Consider the following 25413-nt stretch of genomic DNA (forward strand, 5'->3'; position numbering starts at 1 on the left):
GAGTTGGGGCACCGCCCCCTGTCACACTCAAGGCAGGGTCGATGGGGAGGTTGCAGCCCCACCCCCTGTCATGCACAGAGCAGGGCGCATCAAAGGGTTGGGGAGCTCCCGCCCGTCACACACAGAGCAGGGCCCATCAGGGGGTTGAGGATCTCCCCCCTGTCACCCACAGAGTAGGGCCTATAGGGGAGTTGGGGCGCCGCTACTCTCACACTCAGGGCAGGGCCAATGGGGAGGTTATGGCTCTACCCCGTCACACACAGAGCAGGGCCCGTGGGGGGGGGGGGCGCGGATTGGAGCGCCTTCCCCTGTCCCACACAGAGCCGCAGGGCGACCAGGGGGTTTGGGTGCTGCACCCTGTCATGCTGATCCCGGTGCCGGGAGGCATATTACCCTTTTACTATATAGGGTAGAGGCCTGGTGCACGAGTGGGGGCTGGCTGGTTTGCCCTGAAGGGTGTCCTGGATCAGGGTGGGGGTCCCCACTGGGGTGCCTGGCCAGCCTGGGTGAGGGGCTGAGGTCTGTTTTCAGGCTGGGGGTGACTGAAGCTCCCAACCGCTCCTTTTTTCCTTTTTTTTTTTATTCTGGGCCAGCTTTAGCTTGAGGCTTGGCTCCAGCTCTTAGGCCTCCGCTGCTGAAAGTTGGTTTCTGGCCTTTGCATACAATGTTGCGACCAGGCTGGCTGAAGTCCCCCCCGCGCGGTATTTGTTACAATGTTTAAACTGCAGGCTCAGAGGCCTGCAGCCGCAGGCGGGAACGTTGGTTTCCTCTGTCACTGAGGCAAGCAAGCCTCATGTTAGTTTCAAGCTGCCTGGCTGCTGGCCGCCATCTTGGCTGACAGTCAATTTGCATATCTCGCTGATTAGCCAATGAAAAGGGTAGCGGTCATATGCCAATTACCATGTTTCTCTTTTATTAGTGTAGATGTTTACTTTGAATTTATATTAGTTCACACAAACACTCCATCCATGCTTTTGTTCCGGCCCTCCGGTCCAGTTTAAGAACCCATTGTGGCCTTTGAGTCGAAAAGTTTGCCCACCCCTGGGTTAGTCTCTTACCTCCACCCTACCCCTATTCCACGCTCCCCTGCCTTCCCTCTGAGGTTTGACGGTCTGTTCAATGCTTCTATGTCTCTGGATCTATTTTTGTTCATCAGTTTATGTTGTTCATTATATTCCACAAATGAGTGAGATCATGTGATATTTATCTTTCTCTGACTGGCTTATTTTGCTTAGCATAATGCTCTCCAGGTCCATCCATGCTGTTGCGAATGGTAAGAGTTCTTTCTTTTTTACAGCAGTGAAAAGTTTATTCTTGTATTATTCATTACTAGAGGCCCAATGCATAAAATTCGTACAAGGGCCTTGGCCCCGTCCCCCGCCCACCACCGCTGTGGCGGGGGGCTTCTGCTGCCTCTGCTGCAGCCCCCGCCCACTGTGGCTTTGTCTGGAAGGAAGGATGTCCAGAAGGACATCTGGTCTAATTAGCATATTTCGCTTTTATTATTATAGATTATTAAAACCTGCTTTTGCCCACCCCTGTACTTCATGCCATACAGAAAACTTGAGTTTTATGCAAGTATTTAATTAATAATTTTTTTTTAATCCTCACACAAGGATATTTTTCACATTGATTTTTAGAACGACAGAAACACATAGATTGGTTGCTTCCCATATGAGCTCTGACCAGTTCCAGGGATGGAACCCTCAACCCTTCAGTGTGTGGGCCAATGCTCTAACCATTGAGCACGCCGGTCTGGACAGCAACGTATTTTTTAACATGGGATTGTGCATCATACCCTGCTCAAGATTTTAAATCTCTGTATTTTGGTATTTTGTTTTAAACATCTTTGATAAATCAGGCATTTGGGGGGAGGTAAGAGGGATTTAAGAAGGCTCTCCCCCTCCCTTCCACTCCACCCCACTGCACTCCACCCCCCTTCACCAAATAGTATAACACTAAGTTACTGAGGATTGCTTCCCCACATGGGCAGTTTTTTTATTACTCATACTTTAACATTAGTCAGTATCATTTTTAAAGTTATGAATAATATATGGTGTATTTTAGAATTTATATGGCATTCATTTAGGAAAACATTTTTCACCTTTCTGTGAATCTTTTTTCCTTTCATTTATGAATTTTTAGGAATCAGACAACTTGAGCTGTTTAAAAAAGTTATATATAAATATATGTAAACACAAAACTATAAACAACACATTTGTAGTGCATAATGTTTTATCATGCTTTATATTACAGTTGATGATGTTGACTGGGGTCAGGGTTGGCTGTTGGCTTGTAGTTGTACTATGCCATCTGTGTGTGCCCATTGCAAAAATACATGAATTGATACTACTCAGCACACTGGGTTTCTTTTGGTTTCTTTTTGTTTATTCATTAAACAGTTGTAGTTGGAAATATGAACTTGTTTTGACTTACTCCAAGGATTTTTTTGTTTGTTTGTTTTATGTGTCTGCTTTGCTTAATCTACATCTTGTTAAACTTGATTAATTTAGACTAGTGCTACTCAAACTTTAGCAAGCATCAGAATTACATTAAAGCTTATAGCACAAATTGCTATGCCCTGCCTTTAAAATTTCTGATTAAATAGGTCTGGGATGAGGTCCAAGTTTTGTATTTCTAGTCATTTCCCAGGATATGCAGATGACTTTTCAGTGAGTCTTTGTCCCAAAAGAGTGAGAAAAACATTGGATAATAGGGTACCCAGAAAAATGCAGACTTTGGCCATCCTAAGCAATTTTTGTTTACTTCTTTATTATTGAAACTTCAAAATTATATAATTATAGTTTTTTTATTGTAACATCCTATTCTTGTGACTCACCCCTCAGACTGGGTAAATTATTTCATTACTACTATGAAATGTAGTAAAAGTTGACTTAGGTAAAGGCAAATGACTATAGTTTTTATAGGACCACCAGTACCTGGTTCTGCCTTTTATTTCTGTGCTGTGTCAGGTTCCTTTGTTTTCCTTTGTTTTTTTAGCAAAGGGGTTCATGCATCTAGCAGTACAGAGAATTATCAGCTTTTGCTATATATATAAAATACACACACACACACACACACACACACACACACACACACACACACACTGGAGGTGCCCGGTGCATGAAATTTGTGCACCTGGTGAGGGGGGGGGGAGGGGGGAGTCCCTCAGCCCAGCCTACACCCTCTCCTAGTCCAGGGGACCTCAGGGGATGTCTGACTGACAGCTTAGGTGTGCTCCTGGGGCCTAAGCCGTCAGTCAGACATCCTTAGTGCTGCTGTGGAGGCAGGTGAGGCTCCTGCCACCACTGCTACACTCACAGCCCTGAGCCCAGCTTCTAGCTGAGTGGCGCTCCCCCTGTGGGAGCGCACTGACCACCAGGGGGGCAGCTCCGGTGTTGAGCAAGACGTCTTCCCCCTGGTGATCAGTGCGTATCATAGCGACCGGTCATTCTGTGTTTGGTCAATTTGCATATTAGCCTTATATAAGATGTATATGTATGTATGAACACACACACACATATTTATCTGGGACTTTCAGGAAAGTGTATTGTAGGAGGGGTCTAAGATTGGAATTGGTGCACTGATACCTAGTCTTGGTAAGTTATTGGACTGGATTTGAGACCTTGGAAAAGTTAGCTGCTAATTATTCTTTTTTTTTTTTCCACTGTAAAGGCAACCAATTTGTATCTTAGAGAGATCTTCTAGCTATTACAATGTCATTTTTCCTAAAGCTGTCTATTATAAAAATGGCAGTCTTCTCATATTAACTTTTGATTAACTTGTGATATAGTACATAAGTAGCATCTCAGTGAATTGGATCTCCCTGGGTGATGATCAATTAAACAATGAGGAGTATCCAGGAGTCTGTCTCTGGAACCTAGAAGTAATAGGGTTCGGGCTTATGCATAGTTGTTAATAAAACAAGGAAAATAATAGTGTCATTAACCTAATTTACAATATTTATAATCTACCATTTGTAACATTTTCCTTCGGAAAAATGTAAAAGAATGAATATTTGGGTCAGCTCTGCTTTTGAATGCCTCTATATTGTGGTTGTCTGAAGCTTCAATGTGAGAGGGTAAAAGATCAAAGTAAAGATTAGCTTTTTAAAAATGAGTTTTAAGAAGAAGTTTTCACGTTAAAGTTTGATACTTTATCAGTTGTGACCCTTTCTCACATTTTTAATATGTGAAATTTGTATTTATTTTATAACCTATGAGGGTCTTATAAACTGTTGGTAGTTTGGTGGTTGTCACTGCCTGTGAATTCTTGAACTTGATGTAACTATACGTATTGTCACTTCAGCTAAGTAATGTACATATTTTGAACTACTTGTTGAGTTACTTGCTAATTAAAATGCCTTCAAAAATATCACACTCGGATTCCATATTGAAATAAATAGGCTTGGAAACCAAGCAGCAGGTTGTACTTTTCATCATATTTAATCAAATATTTGTTGTTGGAAGAGTGACCAATTTTTTTTTTCTGGCCATTAAAAGCAAGTCAAGAGCTTTGTTTAATCTCAGGAAGTTACCTACAAGAAGATGAAGCTATTATGTTTTGCTATTGAGATAATGTGCAAAAAGATTGTTTAACATCTAAGACAGAAGAAATTACTAAATGTTCTCAAATACATCAAAGACAACTAGAGACTGTAATGTAGTTGATTCATGCTACACTATCATTAAGGCATTGAGTCATAATTTAATTGACACTTTTGCTTTTACGGTCTTAATATAAAATAAGCTTGCAGATAATGCTGTGTCGATTCCAGAAATGTGTTCAGTTGAAATAAAGAGGATTCATTTCTCTTGTGCATTGTCAATTTGTTGAACTTACTGCTCCAACAGATGGCATCAGCTAAGAATATCAAGTTGGTCCATGAAAGATTAGGTTAGACTAATTTTGTGAAAAATAGAGCCAAAATAGTGAAGTCATAAATGATGACTTCAGATTTTATACCGCTTTTAAATCCATAAATAAAATCATAGATTTATATTTAAAGGAACAAACTGTGACATCGGCATTTGTAGGCAGACTTTATGTTCAGGCACCAAACTTAAAGATAGTTGTTTTGTATTAGAGACAGTAATAGAATGGAATGGACAGGAGATGGCTGACCCATACATACAACCATTCTGCAAACCACCCTTCAACTAGTTCCTGGATTCCATACTAGCTAACTTCTTTTGAGTCACCCCCTAAGCCTGGTTTCCCTCTCTTTGGTTCATTAATCTAGCTGGTGTACATAGCTCTTCCAAATACTGTATATTTGTCAGCATTTCTTTGTTACTAATGCTCTTTATTCCGTGAGTGTATTTTTGTGCTTCTTTATAATTGCTTTATTGAATTGGGTCAGGCAGGAGAGAGATGGTAGACTCATGTGCTCTCTTAGCCCTTTTGAACTAGGAGCCTTTTGTAGCGCAAGTGGAGAATTTTAAGGGTTTTAAAGAAATGCACATGTGCATGTAGTAATATATGCTTCGAATTTTGCTTTGGCATTTGTGTGAAACCATGTGACCATTATATTTTGTATTCAGATGTGTTTTCTCCATGCATTTCAGTATTGCAATCATACTTGACTAGGTTTGATAATGTATAGCTTGTTTGATATACACTAAATTTTTTTTCTTAAAGCTTAATTTTGCAAATGATTATGAAACAATAGCACATTTGTTTTGGGCAAATTTTGACTTACCTGCTGTTTTTACATTTCATTTTTATGTCACAAAGTTTAGTTCTAAAATTCCCTAAGTGAAACTTGACCAACCACATTCTTTGTGAATACAGATACATGACTGATGGGATGTTACTTCGTGAAGCTATGAATGATCCCCTCCTGGAGCGTTATGGTGTAATAATTCTCGATGAGGCGCATGAAAGGACATTGGCTACAGATATTCTCATGGGTGTTCTGAAGGAAGTTGTAAGACAGAGATCAGATTTAAAGGTAATTTTTTTACTCATTTTATTCATAAAGCATATGTGTAGATATTGCTGTTTTTCTAATCTACTTTGCTTTGTCTTCATTTTAGATTTGAACTATACTTCTACTTTTGAGTAATGTATTTTTAAGCCAAACCTTTTCAATTTCCAACCCACCCAGGTTTTTTTAGTTGTTTTTTTTTTTTAACGATCTAATAGGGTAGTTTTGTAACCCTTCTGCTCACCCTACCCTTTATTAAATATAGAGATCTCTAAGGATCAAATCTTTATCCTTATCCCAACACAGTGCTAGTGAGTGGGAATAGCTACAACCAGAACAACCCACTTCTTAGAAATTCGTTTGCTTATCCTAGTGTGTTTGTTCTTTCTGTCTGTTATACCAGTTGTGCTCTGGCCAGTTTTACTATGTTGATAAGGTCTTAAAACTGACTAAATGTTCTGACTTTTTTTTTTATGTCTGAGTATGTTTTTCTTATAAAAACTAAATTATGCTTTTAAAGAATGCATTTGAAAAACTATATGAATACTACCATTATTGATTAAGCTTTATGAGTTATTGAAGTTTTGGGGACAAAGTCAAATAAACATCAAGTAGAAATTAATTCTGTAGTGTAGAATGTTTTGGGGGGTTTCTATTTAAGTACATTTTTAATGAGTTATATAATGTATGACTTACATAGAAGGATGGTAATTACACAATCATGCAGATCTGCACCTGAACAAACTTTTGTAGTTGTGGCTTTTAAAGAAGGAAACATGTTTATTTTAGGAATCTATCAAGGAAGTCATGCTTATTGAAAGTGATTTGGAAGAAAGGATAAAGTTTATACCTGCCACTGATTCTTTTTGTTTTTTCCCATATGCAAGGTTCTTGTGTTCTGTTTTAGTAAATGGAGCAGTAATCATACCACATATTAATTATGCCTTTTAAAAATCCCTTTTACATATTATGTGATTTTATAAATTTTTATTTTTAAGGTATTGCTTCATGAAGATAATTTTGTAGTCTATTTATTGGATGTCAGGTTTAGGTCTCATTTTATTAAATTTAAATAGCTTACTGTAGCTCAATTTTACTGTATTTGATTTTTGTAATCACAATTTATTGGTATGAAGACTTGTAGATTTTTTATAACTGATACACATTATGTAGAACAGGAAACATTACTTGTTTTTTCTTTAAAACCACATTAGAATCCTTGACAACTTCAGATAATTTACTGTTTTGTTTTTGTGTTTTCTTTTTTGTCAGGTTATAGTTATGAGTGCTACTCTAGATGCAGGAAAATTCCAGATTTATTTTGATAACTGCCCTCTCTTAACTATTCCTGGACGTACGCATCCTGTTGAGATCTTTTATACTCCTGAACCAGAGAGAGATTACCTTGAAGCAGCAATTCGAACAGTGATCCAAATTCATATGTGTGAAGAAGAGGAGGGAGATCTTCTACTTTTCTTAACTGGTCAAGAGGTATCGTCATTATTTGCTTCATTATTTAGCCATTGGTGTATTACTTCTATATGCAACAACTTTTAACTTAAGAAACGGGCATGTATTAACCATTTTTAAATCCCAACATTAAAATTATTTCTTCAACATGATTGTATTTATATACCTTTTTATCCATGCACTCTTAAGAATACTTATTTTATGCCATTAATGTTGTGTTCTAGTTATCCTAAGAATGTTAAGTGCTCTCAGAATGTTAAGATTTAACAATTTAGTCTTGGTTTTGGAGAGATTTAGGTGGTCAGTAGTGTGTGGTAATTTGCACTTTTACTGAAGTATGAATTTTAATCACAGCAGATGTGAAATCAGGTTATGATAGTTATTTAAGTTTGTGAGGAAGCTCGGGTAACTTAGGTGCCCATCCACAGTCCAAGAAGGTTTTTGTCGTCTTCCACATGCTTGCTGAGGATTGAAAGGAATCACTGAAATTTCTTATTTGGAATTTACCTCATTTTAAGATATGAATTGTAGCCCTGGTGGGTATGGCTCAATTGGTTAGGTCGTGTCCAGTGCACAAGGTTGCCAGTTCGATTCCTGTTCATTGGACATTTTTTTAAAATCTTAAATAGTATCTGTATAAAATGGTTTTTATAAAGCCTTTTAAGAAAGTTTTTTCTTAGAGCTTGTCATTTGCTCTAATGGGCTTTGTGAATTTCTAGAATGTGCTCCTCAAGCTAATAAACATGCAGCTCACTTAGAAAACTTGCAGATTCTGATTCAAAGGTCAGGTGGGGCCTTAGATTCTGTATTCCTAACAAGCTTCCAGGTAATGCTGCAGTTCTCAAGGGATAAATAGCAAGGTTCAAGAGTGAGCAGTGCTGTCCCATTCGAACTTCTTCAGTACTGGGGATTTTTTTTTTTTTTTTTTGAGAGGAAGTATTTTTTTTTTAATATATTTTATTTTTTGTTTTTGTTTTTTTTACAGAGAGGAAGGGAGGGGGATAGAGAGCTAGAAACATCGATGAGAGAGAAACATTGATTCAGCTGCCTCCTGCACACCCCCCACTGGGGATGTTGCCCACAACCAAGGTACATGCCCTTGACCAGAATCGAACCTGGGACCTTTCAGTCCACAGGCCGACGCTCTATCCACTGAGCTAAACTGGTCAGGGCTGGGGATATTCTTATCTCTGCTGTTAATATGGTAGCCACCAAGGACATGGCTTTTGAGTATTTGAAATGTAGCTAGTGAGGAGGGACTGAATTGCAGTATTTTAGAATTTTAGTTAATTTTTAAATTTAAATGTCTACATGTGCTGCCCCCCTCTCTCCTGTTTGTTTTTGTATGGCTACTAGTTAAGATTTGCTTTTACATTTTTAAAGAGTTGTAAATTAAAACAAGGAATATGCTGCATGCATGGTATATGGATACAAAGCCTAAACTATTTTGGCCCTTTATAGTGAAAGTTCTGACCCTTGTTCCAGAACATTTTTGCTCAAGTGTGGTCAGTGGGTTGCCTGCTTAGGGGAGTAGAGTTTGCTAAAGCAAAGGAGGTTCTTGACCCTGTTCCAGACTTGCTAAAACAGGTGAAGTTTGAGAGTGAAATATAGGAATCACATCTTCCACAGGCTTCTCCAGCCATTTTATATTTCCTTAGGTTTAAAGTTCTCTATCCCAGAGAAATGCTTTAGTAGCTTTGGTACGTTATTGCCACCACCTAAACAATGTTGAGGGAAATTGCCCTAGTTATCCCAGAGGTCTGCTGTGTTATCGCCTGTCTCCACTAGAATGTGAAGTATTAATTTGTGTTTGTTTTGACAGGGATCCTTGGTATATAATATTTGAGTAATCTTTTTGTCCATTTCTTCAGTATTGTCTTATGATTTATAATTTCTGCCCTAATGGCTATAGTTTCTTTTCTGTAGAGTAAATTTTTTCAACCTCAACACTATTTATGTTGAAGACCAATTAATTCTTTGTTGTGGGGTGCAGTGTGCGTTGTAGGGTGTTTATTAGACTATCTGGCCTCTACCCCTAGATGCAGTAACACTCCTTCCCCTGATTGTCATAACCAAAAATGTCTACAGACTTTGTCAAATGTCCCTGGAGGGATTAAAAATCATTCTTAGTAAAGAATGAATCATACTTGTTTTTTGGGGGGTGGGGAATAAGATGTGTTGCAAATTCAGTTTTTTACAGATAAACCTCTGTTAACATTAGTCTTCCTTTCTATGCATTTTGAATGAAAGAAATTTTGTATATTGTGTAAGCAAGAGTACCAAATGCTTTTTTGATGGCATATGAACCATATGTTGTTGAAGTATTCATTTTGTCCTTTTGTGTCTGGTCTTTATAGTTTCTCACTTCTTCTAAAATGCATAGCATATTTTCTTAAATGACTACTGAAAATAATTATGTTCAGGTAACCAAGCATATTAGAAATCTATCAGAAATATCAGATGTCCTCATGGTGAGGACCTGAAAGACTTTTATATGAGTTGACTAGAGGCCCAGTGCATGAAATTTGTGCATGGGGGTGGGGTTCCTCAGCTCGGCCTGCACCCTCTCGCAATCCGGGACCGCTGTCTCCTAACCACTCACCTACCTGATTGCCCCTAACCACTTGCCTGCCTGCCTCACCGCCCCTAACCACATCTGCTTCAGTGCCTGCCTGCCATGGCAACTGCCTCTGTCTTGCCGCCGCTCCTGCGGCTTCGTCCAGAAGGTCATTCGGCTGTCCAGTCTAATAAGCATATTACACTTTTATTATTATAGATATTTTGTGCAGTTAATATTTTGGCAACTTTCCTATAGTTCGGGAAGGGAAAGGAGCAAGCTCCATGGTTTTCAATGTGTTCTAGAGGGGGAGTATAATATGTCTTCCAATAGAGTGTCATGGTAATGCCAAACTAGGTTTATATGTGCCCTTTAGGTGACTAGTCTTGAAGACCTTTGGGGAGAAAGTAGCAAAGTAAATGTACTTTGTTTCATTGATTGTGTATATTAGCACTGATTTAAAGATATGTAAAACTAGAGGCTCGGTGCAGAAAATTGTGCACGGTAGGGTCCCTAGGCCTGGCGAGCAATCAGGGCTAATCAGGTTCCCTGCCTCCTCCTTCCCTGGCTCCCTCAGCACCCCTGCCACCCCACAGCTGGTCGCCTGCCATGTTCTATACCGCCGCCTGGTGGTCAGCGCAGATCATAGCGAGCAATCGAACTCCTGGTTGAACTGAGGGGACAATTTGCATATTAGCCTTTTTTTATATAAAATAGGATAATTATTCCTCCTGTTCTTGACCCTTTGTTATTTTTTCTTAGTTAAATGGCAGATTCTGGGAATTCCTTATTCATAAATTTGAATAGCATCCATAAAGTGTATCTCGTGAAATTTTAAAATGATTTTTAAGATCATATTAAATTACCATTTTGAGTACTTAAACAATAGTGCCTCTGTAATCAGCTGACTTAATTTGGAAGAGACCAGTTTTAATTGGTGAGAGGTTGGGAAAGATTTGAATTGTAGAATGTTTTTTATGTTCTAATGCTTAAAATCGGAACTTATGAAGTCTTTGGGGAGCTACACTACTGAATTAGATAAGGATGTAATTGAAAAACCAATTGTTTGTAAATGCATACTTGAGGATGTTAAAACCCTTCATTCTTTAAGCAACATTCTTTTTAATTTTGCTTAGTAAAACGTCTTACACATCTAGTGAGTTCAGATTCTTTATATTAGTGGTGTCCAAATTAATTTATATATGATCCTTTTAGAACTGAAAGTCTTTTCTCAAATCAGATATTCATGTCTGAAATTTCAGTATTGCTCATTGCTCATGACTGAGCAGATGGTTGCTTTATGTTGATGACTTGAGTTTTGTGGTCTTCTGAACAGTGTGTCAACTTTATCAAAGTTGTATAAACTTTAGAAGAAAATTTTATTGCAGTTAAATTTAGTCTTTAGAATCTTGTTTATTAAAAACATCAGTGCTGTATAGAGATGTCTTTATAGTCCATGAAGTAGTGATTTCATTTTAGCTCCACATATGCTTGGTAGATTAAATAGTCCATTCCCCTCAAGTAAAGTTGGAATTATCTTCTTGTTAAAATTCTAGAATCTGCAAATGTACAATTTGGCGCACATAGCTTTCTAATACTGTATATGAAATCTGGTGTTTGGTGACTTCTAACAACTTATTTTCTGTCCAAATATATGATTAAATTAATAAAGTTGTGACTATTCAGGATATTTGCAGCCATTTTCTCTCTTTTTTTTATTGTAGAAAATCTAGTTTTGCATTTATATGCAAACTTTTTGATTTGGAAGATAATCTAATTTTTGTGTTTGCATACCAGCAGGGAGCATTCTAATCTCTATACAGCATTTTAAAACAATACTTTTTTTAAAAAAAAAATTGTTTCATTACATTATTTATCTTTCAGTGAATAACATTCTTTGATTTTCTTTTCGAAACTAGGTCTCAAAGGGAACTACGAACATCAAATCATTGATAGTTTTCTTTGTCATAATTTTCAAGACTATACCTGTTGCTTAAGAAAACTAGTATGCTTGAAATGACCAAAAAAAATTTTTTTAAGTATCCAAGAATTTTGCATGCTTTAGCACAAAAGGTTGCACTTTGACTTAAAATCATTTCAAGAAACATTCTAGTTTGAAATAGTGAAAATACGGAATAAGTTTACCTGATAAATTTTTTCTTTTGTAAAAATATTGCCTTTTGAATAAAAGATAATTTTTTTTATAAGGATAGCTTATGATTGGGTCCTTCACTGGACAGGTTGCCAAATCATTTGTTCAACATACTTCTGAGTTTAACTGAATTAATGCTTCAGTGAAATTTAAAACACATTTCCCTCCTGAATTTTTAACTTCCTTTGCCAACTGCTAGAGCCTCTACCTACCTTACCTTTCTGTGACTCTCACACTCTGAGTATTCAGTGTGTGTCCTCACTTTAAACCTGGATTTGAATGCAAATGTATTGAAGTAGTTTTCTGTGGTGGGAACATTTTTGAAGGTGCTCTAAAGATATTTGGGTTAGCCTAGTTCTTAAGTATGTTGATACTGTAAAAGGTGTACGTTCTCATTAGGAACAATGAAACAAATCTTCCATATAATTGCATTAGTGATAACAGGACATTACAGCCTAATTGGCTTCTTTAGAAATCTAGCACATCAATTTCTTTTAGGTTGTGAAAATTGAAAAGGTTATGACTGCAGTTAAATATTCCTAAGTGAGAAATTGAATTTTAGTACAATTTGTTGAGAATTAATTGGGACATCCAACTTTGAGATAAGGGGTGTGGGATGCATATAAGGCAGTTGTATGTTTGGCTACAGAAATCAAAGTTTTTAAGTTATTTTAGAAATCCCAATGAAATTTGCTAAATTAGTTTGATTACTAAATTGAAAATATGCCACATAGAAATGGGATTGTGATAAATACTTAAATTGTTTTAGGGTGTATTTGTTTTGTTTTCAGACTCAAACTTTATTTTGTAGGAAATTGATGAAGCCTGCAAGAGAATAAAACGTGAGGTTGATGATTTGGGCCCTGAAGTTGGTGACATTAAAATCATTCCATTGTACTCTACACTCCCACCTCAGCAGCAGCAACGCATTTTTGAACCTCCGCCTCCAAAAAAACAGAATGGAGCAATTGGAAGAAAGGTAGCATAGAAGTGCTCTGTATAAACATTTTATGTATACTATGAGAATTGTCTTTGAGAGATCAAACTATATTGAATTACAAAGGACTAAGTTATGGGTGATTGAACTGGTTTATACACTACAAAACAATCTATAGTTCAAAAACAAATAGAAAAATACAGTTAGATGGAATTTTGTATACCTCTTGACCTGAGAGAAAGAGCAGAACTGCTTTTCACTTTAGCAAATGGGAGGTTGGCTAGGGTGAGTTAAGAAAAGAGGAATATGGCCAACTGCTGTCTTTCTATTAAGTTACATGGCCAAAACTAAGCATTTTTTCTTCGGTGCCTTGGCTTCTGCTTAGAATTTTCTTTAAGGTCTAACCAAATATGTCCACAGGTATGAAATGTTGATTGCACAGATCTCTAATAACAGTAGCACAAACTACACTGTATAAATATGTGGGTTTCTTGAGTGTCAGAATTGTGGATCTTACTGGTGTACAGTCGATTATGTACCTGGCACCAGAAGGGAGCAAGGGTTTTCCAACCCTGTTTCTGGGTGTTTTATTGGGGATGGGAAAGGGATCTGAGTTTTCTAGTTTGAAACAGTACAGCCATGCTTTTGTATTTTAACACATGGTGACTCTAATAGATTCTTTGAAAATAAGATTGTGTTGTTTGAAAAGGATTGAAAACCACTAGAAGGAAGGTGTTGGCTGCCTTTTTTAAGAGCCCAGTCATTAACTTACATGATAGCTGCATGTAGACTTCAGTTTTAAAATTTCATTTTTTAAAGTAGGTATCATTACTTTCATCACCTTCACAGATGATTGTCAAGGATTAAGCTTGGTGTATATAGTTACTAACATCAAGAACAGACTAGGTCCTCATGGTTTTATCTACTACAAATTTCTTGAGTTTTATATGTGTAGAAAGAAGTCTAACTTGAAATATTACTCATTTATAACGTACTTGTCAAATTTGGTATCTACTGCTTTTCTTATTTCTGTGTTCAGAACTAACAGATCCACAACTCTTTTTGCTATATTTTTTTCAATTTTTATGCTAATGTTTTCAATGATTATTGACAAATTACAGATTAATGAAGATATTTAACTATATCATGGCTAATTCTTTAACATGGCTCTATAAAAGTTAAATGAACCAAAAACACTTTTTAATTGAAAGAATTACTGAAACGATATGCAACACCAGCCTAGTGGAATATGAATTAACAAAAAATTGATAGGGGGCCCAGCTGGCGTGGCTCAGTGGATGATCATCAACCAGGAGGTCACAGTTCGATTCCTAGTCAGGGCATATGCCTAGGTTGCAGGCTCGATCCCCAGTGTAGGATGTGCAGGAGGCAGCCTATCAATAATTCTTTCTCATCATTGATGTTTCTATCCCTCCCTTTTCTTTCCTCTCTGAAATCAATAAAAATAATTTTTTAAAAGTTGATAGGGGGAATAAACCAGTTTTTTTGTTGTTGTTGTTTTTTTTTTTTAGTTTTTCATGGATCAGCATGAGTAGTGCGCGCCATAAAAATAGTCTGATGCTAGCTTCATTATGTTGAACCTTCCAATTTCAGAGTGTCTCCAGAACATGCTAAGATATTTTTCTTTTTGTTACTTTATGTGCATACTGAACTTTGCGGGGGGAATGAAGTTTTAAGGAATACATTTAGTATATAACAGTTTTCAAGTTGATTTGTTGACTAAAAAGTACTAATTCTCTGTGAAGCTTTTAGCTTTATATTAACAGAAGTATGTAAGCTAGCTATTTTGTAAACATTTCTGTAGGCAAGAGAAGTTAATGCATCCACCAGGCAAGGGATTTTTCTTCTTTGTGCATTTGGCATATTTGCATTTGTTTTAATTTTACAATGGTGATTTTATTTATTGTTGCACGAAATTGTCATATAGCAAGATTTACTGTTGTCTTTTCATGTAGTTCTCTTCATTCTCTTTTGAGTTACTTTGAGAAGTATGGGTCCACGCTGACTAATCTTACTTTACAGGTGTGCCCTTCTTTGCTCTGTTAATTTAGGTGCCAGTTCAATGCATGATACATTTTGTAGAATCTACAACTTAAACCCATGGAGGAGAATTAGTTATTTAAAGCTAGTCCTAACTTGCTTTTTGTGTTCTAGTAAATCCTAGAATATTGAGGAAAATGTTTCACTGAAAAAAGAGATTCTCCAGCAAGTGATTGTAATACCTTGGCTTTTAGTTCAGAATCAAAGCTAAGGGTCACAATGGCACCTCATCATCCGTTGATGGTGCTTCTTTCAGCTAAAGCTACAGGATTTTTTGCTGGAAATATTTTATCTCTTGGCATGAGTCAAATTCATCTTGAGGTTAAGAAGAGCATTGCCATAGACTTCCTGGATGATCCAGAGAGAGAAGGAGGGTTTCCTTGGCAATTGATACATTCTTATTTTGAAGAAGAACACTTGAAGCCCATGTTTAAGGGAAAGTGAAAAATTTTTATAGAAGGATAGTTCATACGGGAAGGTTTACTCATCAAATCATATTTTTGGTGCTGAATAGGGAAGCTGTCTGAAAGGAGGAGGGAGGGATGCCAGTTTCAGCTCAAGATAGCTGAAACACACTGGTCAGGCACTATCCGTGTCTAATCTTTCTTTACAAACTGTAAAAGCTATAAGAGCAGACTATCTGATTTATCTTCTCAAGTTTCTAACCAGTTTGCCAAATACATCTAAAATATAACAAAACACAAAAAACCAAGCTATATTTGTATGTAGATTCTTTAATTAAAAAGTTCAACTGGTTCTTAATAATTGCTTTGAATGCAGTGGTATATTACATGTTATCTTTGAGATTGTATATTTACCCAAACATCTATTGTTGATTCTCATGATCTACCTGTTCTTCTTGTATTATAATTTGAGATTTTTCCCTACATGTGCCATTTTGCTTAAAATGTTGAGTTGAGGTTTGGTGATAGAAAATTTCCTTTGTAAATATTGAAAGATGTACCTGTGTGGAGTAGGATATTAACCAAGGAGTGTTCTATCAGGGAGATAGTCTACATGGTAAACTGATACTGTTTTATTGGTGATTCTCTTTTTATGGTATGTTTCTTTTTGAATATTCAAAATGTACTAGCTTTTGTTGAAGAAGAAAATTGCTACGATGAGATAAATGAAATTTTGAATTGTTAAATTTAAGTCTTTTTATAACATTGGGCATTGAACATCAAACCTTATTTCAAGTTTATTTACTGGATTGTAATGTGATGTTAGTGAAAGTTAATGGCTAATGTTACTGTCATTTGAATTTTACTTGACTTGTAATAAAACTTATATACTGCTTATTTCTAAACAGGTAGTTGTGTCAACTAACATTGCAGAGACATCTTTGACAATAGATGGTGTGGTATTTGTGATTGATCCTGGATTTGCAAAACAAAAGGTACATGTTTTAGTACGATAGTCATATACTTTATAAACAAATTAGTATAAGCTTAACAGTAGTTAACTACTCATTTACTGGCTGAAATTTACTTTTTAGACTTTTTAAAAATAATTTTTAGAAGACTGCATTAAGAACCTTTTGTGTTCTATATGGCTCTGAAAATTAAGTCCATTTTAATGTTTACTTTTAGATTTTTTAAAAGTTTTTATTTCTCCTTAAGGTTATATTTTCTTTGTTTCTATATAATAATGGTAAGTGTTTTGGTTTGTATGTATTTAAGGAATATGGGGGTACTAATAGTACAGAATTATCCTTGCAGATCAGTTACTTATCAACTAAATTAGAATTTTTATGAGACGACACACCTAGTAATAGTACTAAATACCAAGTACTTTTGCCAAATGAAGTGACTCAGTAAATACCGTATGTTTTATTATTCAAACACATTTGATTACATTCATTGTACATAGTATTCATATTTTTGATGGAAAACTTTCCCTTTAAACTGAAAGCATGTAACTGACTTGGACCAAGTTTAAAATATTTTCTTGATGCCCACTTTGAACATCAGGTGTTGGAATTGACGGATTCTTTTCAGGCAAAAGTCTTCAGCACTATTCACTATATAAGGGCAAGGTAAAACTGATAGAAATGAGATTTTTAAATTAGAAGGAGTAAAGATGATCTGTGTGTTAGATAAGAGCTTTTCCATGTTAGCTTGAGTCTCTCAGAATGATGGAGTCAGAAATGGCTGAAAAAAGTTAAGGTAAAGGATGACAGATTCTGTTTCTGTGGGAGCATGATTTGTGGTGGTCATCAATACTATGTTTATTTTGGGATTAGCTGTGGGCTTTGGGTACTTCCTGTAGATCACAGTTTTAAGTTTAATTGAAGAATCATTCTGCTGTTTGTTTATGTTCAAATAGGTGTACAATCCTCGAATCAGAGTTGAATCCCTTTTGGTGACAGCTATTAGTAAAGCTTCAGCCCAACAAAGGGCTGGTCGTGCTGGACGTACCAGACCTGGGAAATGCTTCAGACTTTACACAGAGAAAGCTTATAAAACAGAAATGCAGGTAAGAGATTTACTGTATCCTTCCTTTGTGTTTGGAAAGTTAAGCTGAACTTGTTACCAGAAGAAAATTGCTTCATTTATTTCATCTTGCCTTTTGGCACCATATGCTCCTTAGTTTTTTTTTCCCCCCTGATCAGATTATGGTGTAATCTAGCAATGCAACTCTTGTTACAGTTTGAAGTTGAGGTGGACAGCAGCACTAACACTTAGAGTACCATAAAGATAGTTTACAGAAAGTGAATGCTCTCAAGTCTGTTCCACAAGTATGTTTCTCATCTGAGTCAGTGGTGTGGGAGTAATGTCAAAGTAAATAGCTAAGGAGGAAGAGAACAGAAATGTTGTGTTTTCTGGAGCAAGATGATTAAGGAATATTTAACAGAACAACCATTTTTGTTTTTTGCTAGGATAATACCTATCCTGAGATTTTGCGTTCTAATTTAGGATCAGTTGTGTTACAGTTGAAGAAACTTGGTATTGATGATTTGGTGCATTTTGATTTTATGGATCCACCAGGTATGCATTCTCAGTATATTTCATCAAATCTTATGACCAAAATTGGCTGTCTTTCTCTGCATTCTATTTAGTACATATATTAAAAACATTTTACCTTTTCTTCCAGTAAGCATCAAAATAAATCCTATGCGTTAGCATTAAAACTAAAAGAGTGACAACTATATGAATCAATTTTTCCCTCCCTTCAGAATAACTAAATTATCCTGGGAATTATTGACTAGGCATGAAAATGAGAGAAATTTTCTAATTTACTTTTTAGAAAAAAATAATTTGATGAACACATTGTTGAATGAATAGTTACTGATGACTATTTTAACTACTATACAGGAAAGTTTTATAATTTCATATGATTCATTGTTTGCTAGATCTCGGTAATTGAATTTGATGACAATTTGAGTTTTTAGTTTGGTCAACTATAGAATGAAAAGACTGCTTATAATGCCTTTTACTTAGTCACACTTTTGCTTGCTGAAGGCAGCTTGACTAATAGATTATCTTTGCCCCCTAGCTCCTGAAACTCTGATGAGAGCCCTAGAACTTTTGAATTATCTGGCTGCTTTAAATGATGATGGAGATCTGACTGAATTGGGATCCATGATGGCAGAGTTTCCTCTAGATCCACAGCTCGCTAAAATGGTTATTGCAAGTTGTGACTACAACTGTTCTAATGAGGTCCTATCTATTACTGCTATGTTGTCAGGTAATAGAGGGAAAGGAACTAAAAAAAACCAAGCTCTTCAAAGTTTGGGTGGACTTCACTTTTGGTTTTGTTTTTTAATATTTAGTATTATAGTGCATTTTATAGATGGTCTTAAGGAACTCATTTTGTTTCCTAAATATCTTGTAAATAGCTTTATAATTACATAGTATTTAGAAAAGTAAAGTAAGTCATTGTGCACAAAATAGAGTAAAAACATTGGCTCCCTTTAGTGCAAATAAAAAATGAAATAAGAAAAAACTAAGTCTGAGCACAATTGTAACTGAGTTCTTTGGTAAGTCCATCAGTTTTGCCCTTTATTACCGACAATACGAGAAGAACTTTGTTCTATACTTCGCACTATTAAGTCAGCCTGAGACAAACCCAAACTATATCTTTTAAAGTAAATTTTTTCTACTTGTGTACATATGTATTTCTGTGGCAGTCAAAGATGAATTTCAAGCTTAGTATCAAGTAAATAGAAATAGTAATGTATAATTTTAGCTTTAAGATCTAACCTGATAATTCTTTTACTATGGAAGACAGACACTTGATAAAAGAAATATACATGAGATAAAATTGTTAATTTTGAAAATTGGAACATTAAACAAAATAAATAGTGCTGTTTTAGTAGCAGTAAAGCTTAATTCACAATTGAGTAATAATTAGGAAGTTATATTTTCCAAAAAGAAGAAATATTTTTATATATAAAGGAACACTGATTATTTTGGTTATATGTAAGTTTTTATTCTACTAGTTTTAGTACTGGGAAGAACTGACTTCCAGTCATGGAGTGGTTTATTGGTCTTAATTACAACTTAATGCCTCAAATAATTCAAAGTGTTATGGAATTAAAGAATAAATTGAAATTTTTTCTAAATATAAAATTTTGGCCTACTACAGATCTATGGTATATTTTAATGGTGTGAAATTTGTTTTAAGAACTAGCTAAAATGTTTTTTGCAGAGTTATGACTGATCAGACTCAGAGCAGATGGGCAGGGCAGTGTATTGAATCATTTTAATTAAATTGTAGTCTCACTTGCGGAGGTGGTGGTAGGTTGTTGTCTGCCTTTCTTATTATATGTTGTTTGATAGATTCTTCCACTGTGCTTATCCCAGGATTTTAGTTTTTAGGTCAAGAACAGGACAAGAGTTATCAGATTATTTGTGTATTTACTGTATATTTATTGTTACCTATCTAGTTTTTATTTTTCTTAGTTCTCTTATCAGGCATACAATTACCATTGAGTTAATATTAGTCCCTTTAAAAGGTGGTCATTGTGATGCAGTTGATAATCTTCCAACTACATGTCTTACTTGTAATAGGAATTCTACGAAACATAGGGTTTACTGGCCGTCATCTTCAGTACCTTAAGGGAGTGAATATTTATGTGCAGCAGTTATTAAGAATGGCCTTTGGGGGTGGGAAATGTTGAAAGGCGAGGAAGATGTCATGGAGCAAAAAGATTGCTGAGCTTGGAATGCTTTGTTTTCCATTAAAATAGTTTCTGAAGTTTATAATACAAATCGGGTCATGGAGTGCTACTTATTCCCACTAACTGGTAGCTAGTTCACATTAACTTTCACAACTATGCGAGGTTTATGTACTTTAATGGATTACCTTGCTTCAGTTACATTAAGCAAGACTTAATATTTACTGTGGTCATGTGTCTTTGTCTCTCTTTGGCTTCTTTGGCATCTTTTTAAAGGGGAAACTGTATGGAAACAAGTAATTTGATACTGTATATGATTTCATTGTCGGTTATTCCCATTAACTTCTATCTGAACTGATAATTATTTGAATTGACAAGGTTTTAAAAGCTTTAAAAATGTGTTGACAAAGTCCCAAGCTGTTAAGTATTTTTATTTTCATATTGCTTTTATGACTATGGAATTGCTAAAGTGAATTAAGGAAAGTTGTATTTCAAAAAATGTAGTGCACGCTTTGTAACAACTTCAAGTTTCATGTGAATTAATATTGAGGCTCTAAACACTGTAGTTACACATTTTGATGACCCTTGAAATAATGACTGTTTCAGACTAATTGTCAACTTTTTAAATACTGGATTTTGCTTTTATATTGAGGTTTTGATTTAAATAACTTTTTTTTTTTTTTTTTTTTTTAGCTTGGGACTTTATTTACTAATCTTTTTATTAAAATGCTGGAAAACTAGGCTGAATATTCATCCAAGCCTTTTTGAATTTTCTTAATTCAGAGGCGGTTTAACCTTCCACCACTACTGCTATCATCAAAACCCAAGATTTCATGATATTTTTTATGTTACATATGCTTCTGCTCACCGGTGCTAATAGTGATACCCACCAGTTGGTAATAGCCACAGCACTAGGGAAAAAATTAAAATAGAAATGTGGCAGTAGACTGGTTTGAAAGTTGTTTTTAGCCCTGCAGGTGTAGCTTCATAACTTTAATAGCCATTCAGTAGATTCATTGGATGGCCTTTTGAAAAATTACATCTAGCTAAAAGGCTATTGACACCATAATTCTGGTTATTGGTAGAGCTATCAGCACTGGTTTTTTGAAATAAGTTGAGCTTTCTAGTATCTTGATGGCCTTCAGAATAGCTGTTTTGATGCCTACTTTTAGATCTAGTTAAAATAATCAGGTACTCTGTAGCTTTGCAACCCTCTTGTCTTACAGATGTGGTTAGGTGTTGATGTACCAAATCAAGGTAGTACAGTCCAAGATGCAGTTGGAGGCCATCCTGCCCTGCCCTATGCTCTGTGAACTGACCTAGCTAGGCCTTGTTCCTCTATCTGTGAATGCGTGACTCATCGATATGGGCGTTTGTGTTGGGCCCATACCAACCTTGTTTAGTCCCACAGTGTTTTGTTCGCCCCACGGAGGCCAAGAAAGCTGCGGATGAGGCCAAGATGAGATTTGCCCACATAGATGGAGATCATCTGACACTGCTTAATGTATACCACGCTTTTAAACAAAGTAAGTGTAAAACAGGCTAAAGGTACTTTTTGTCCAAATGTCATGTGCATCATATATGTCTTCATCTCACTTTCATATATTTGAGACAACTTTACATTGGAAAGTCAGAGATACTTTTTAGAAAAACTCCTGACTAGCATTTAAGATAGAAATTGATTATCTTCTTTAAAGTTTTGCTTTTATCAGGATGGGAGGGCAGTTACAGAAAGCAAAGTTAAACTTTTCAAGATGCATTATTATTATTATGAGATACCATTTTCTTACCTGTAAAATTGGCAAAGGCAATTAAAAAAAGAACACAGCTGTGTACAAGTGGGTTTAGTGGAACAATCATACAACAGAAGTTGGAATATAAATTGTCATCTTTGTGAAAAGCAATAGATCTTGTGTTATCAAGAACTTTAAGAAATTCACTCTTTGACCCAGAAATTATCTTTTAGTATCCTGATATGATTAAAGAATTTTAACCAGAATTATTTAAGATACTTTAAAAGTGGAAACTACCTAAATGCTAACCAGTAGAAAGATGATTTAGTGATTTATGCTATAGCCACATGATATTCTAGCTTTAAGTCATGTTTTCAGGCAATTTTTAATGACATGAGAAGCATGTTATAGTTACTTGAAGTTGAGGAAACGTAGTAATAATGAAGTTGATGCTAGATGCTGTTGTTGGTATGCATCATTTTTAAAATTAGATGAGAGGAAAACCTAAAAAGAAAAATACAGAAATAATAGTGACTGTTTTTGAAAGTGTTTGATTTCTACATATATGTAGGCTACCCTGTTGGATGACAGGCAGTCAAAGACAGACATACATCATCATCACCATTACCAAAAATATGGGGTTCTCAGTCATGCTGAGTTTGTGGTTTCTGCTAATGTTAGATTTTTAATTTATAACATTGGTGTTCACATTTTACACCTCTTGTTTTATTTGTAACTCATTTCTATTATCTCATGAGAATTCTATTTATACTTCTAAAGTAGTCTGTTAACTTTGGCACCTCTCTGTAGGAGTGATGGTGAATTTACTCATCTCAGGGTCCAAAAAGTGCTGGAGGGCCAATATGTGGAACAAAGAGCATAGCAGCCAAGGTTCTGCACATCTGTGTTTTACCTGTGAACCCTGGTATGAGCTCGATAGAATTGATGGTGTCAGGTGAGAAAAAGTGTGGAACCCTTCTCTGCCCGGGTCTGACAAATTAGGGGCAGGTAAGGGAGGTAAATGAGAACCCAGGAGATGGTCAATACATAGTTTACTTCAGAGCATTTATTTTATCCCTCTTGTGCCTGAAGCATTAGAAATGCATACTTTCAAAGATTATCCCTTATAGGATAGGTCAGTTTAAGAAATCTCTCTTGTTGTTGTGTGCCAAGCTGTATCATACTGGTTAATACAGCGTAACCATCAGACACATCACCTACTCACAGACTGACACCTGCTGTAAAGGGAGGTCTTTGAGAAGGAGCAGATTCACTTCCATCGTGGTTCTCAAAATCCTTTGATAGTATTAAGATTTCTAAAGGAGCAGATGGTTTCTTTAGCCTATTATTCTCACAAGATATTTTAATTCTTTTAAAATGAAGAGATTCTATTATTTTGTCATTAACTGTACTAAATGAAATTAGGAACTTAAGATTTAAAACTGACAACATTGCTAAATAATGCTAGTTCTTTATGCTGTATTTATTCTTGGGAGACTTCTGTGAAAATATTTAATAGTAGATATCTATAAAAGCTTTTTCCTACTTCTAAATAGGACTAGCAGTTAGAAAAAGTGTCATGGGTTAGAATTACAACATGCACTCAGAAGTGCAAATATCAAACTCCTAGATATATTTGGATATTTTATAATTATTGAATTTGGAATGTTTTCACTAATTTATTTCTAAATGATGCTATATTGTGTTAATTGAAACAATAAGTATATTTGAAAAATAACATATATTTCTGTTTAGTCAAGAGGGTCTATTTTATTAGATGCAATGATTGATTACATAGTAAACCTAAAATTCATCTTAATACTATTTGTTTATATAACACTTGAAAAACAACTGGATTTGAGTTATTTTGCAACGCCTTAATTTCTGTGTGTGTTTGTATGATTTCCCTCTGAAATTGTTTGCTTTAGATCTTAGGTGTAATTGTAGTTTACTGATTGGCAAGAAATATATAACTAGAATTGTTTAATAAATGTTTCTTTTATCCCTTCCATTTATCAAATTATTTCTCACAAGTTTAGATAAATAATGTCTGATAGTTCTGTATATCTTGACAACCTAAAGTAGGGGTGGGAAAACTTTTTGACTCGAGGGCCACAATGGGTTCTTAAACTGGACCGGAGGGCCGGAACAAAAGCATGGATGGAGTGTTTGTGTGAACTAATATAAATTCAAAGTAAACATCATTACATAAAAGGGTACAGTCTTTTTTTTTTTTTTTTTTTTTTTTTTTTTTTTTTTTTTTTTTTAGTTTTATTCATTTCAAACGGGCCGGATCCGTGGGCCGTAGTTTGCCCACGGCTGACCTAAAGTTTGTTGCTCTTTGTGTATTCTAAAACTTTAGAACCTCAGAAAAGCTATACTCCAAAGCGTAATCAACAACACTTTTCAAAAGTTCCCGTTTTTATTGTTTTAGTTTCGACATTGTCATTGCCTTTGAGCTTGTTACAAAGCATCAACATGAGCAAAAATACCTCTAAAGCGTACTTTCTCTCTGTTTAATCTGGACATATTCAGTGCTTTGTTTTAAATGTCAGTAGGTTCAGATTGGTACCTTTTATTTCTCATTCTAGATGAGTTAATTAATGGACATTTTAACACTTCAATTTAAAGATCCATTTTACTACCCCTCCTATTCTGTTTATGAATGTGGCTGCATTTTATAGTATGTAAACATTTATTAATATATCTGTTATTCCTCTGAAAAACTATAACGAAAATGAAGATTATAAGTGATAGAATCCTAAAACCAAGGAGAAAAGAGTATGTCAAAGATTAATGTATATCACAGTAGCTGGAGAAGGAGCAATGTGGTTCCAATTCTTAGGTCCCCCAATTCCCTCCATTTTGTAGTGACCCTCAGGTTTATTTTTCAAAGGGCCTCCTTGTGATTGCCTTTGGTGCATAAAGATGTTACTGTATATTTTCATTTGCTACAGTTTAACTCTTAGATGAGCAACACTAGGTTAGTGGGAAGCTTGTCAAGGATTCATCAATGGGGAAATTCCTTTGATAATAAATACCTGTAGCAAAATTACTTAGACGTGCTTAAATATAAGCCTTGCTTATTAAATGTGAGTGGGGGTTCCTGATATCCTTGTAAACTTTATCACTTGCATTTTAAACTGTGTCCAACACTAAAAGGCACATGGGTCACAATATAGTGAAGGATTAAGAAGTACAACCAACTGATGTTTCTCTCCCCCTCCCTTCCTCTCTAAAAATCAGTAAAAACATTTTTTTAAAAAGAAAAACAAAAAGAAAGACATGGCATTTTACCAAATTTTTTCCACTCACCCCCTCTTTGACCATGAATTGGAAACAATAACTCAATTCATTAAAGAAGATTTATTAAAAACATCATTGTTTTGTCATCCAATCACCTAAAACTGTTTATTTCTGGTTTTGACCCTCGCTACGGGTTGTTAGTAAAG

At 35.6% G+C, this 25413-nt stretch overlaps 1 protein-coding gene across 1 annotated transcript in view; it reads left to right on the forward strand.

The window, feature by feature from the left end:
• DHX15 (DEAH-box helicase 15) overlaps positions 1 to 25413 on the forward strand; it is a 56423-nt gene that overhangs the window by 25685 nt on the left and 5325 nt on the right. The window contains exons 4-11 of the mRNA XM_059674312.1: positions 5794 to 5953; positions 7202 to 7420; positions 12920 to 13087; positions 16419 to 16505; positions 17435 to 17584; positions 17988 to 18096; positions 18605 to 18796; positions 21632 to 21754. Coding sequence (XP_059530295.1) covers positions 5794 to 5953; positions 7202 to 7420; positions 12920 to 13087; positions 16419 to 16505; positions 17435 to 17584; positions 17988 to 18096; positions 18605 to 18796; positions 21632 to 21754 — 1208 coding nt within the window. The remainder of the gene's footprint in view (positions 1 to 5793; positions 5954 to 7201; positions 7421 to 12919; positions 13088 to 16418; positions 16506 to 17434; positions 17585 to 17987; positions 18097 to 18604; positions 18797 to 21631; positions 21755 to 25413) is intronic.

This window comes from Myotis daubentonii, chromosome 1 (assembly GCF_963259705.1).
Source record: "Myotis daubentonii chromosome 1, mMyoDau2.1, whole genome shotgun sequence".
NCBI lineage: Eukaryota > Metazoa > Chordata > Mammalia > Chiroptera > Vespertilionidae > Myotis > Myotis daubentonii.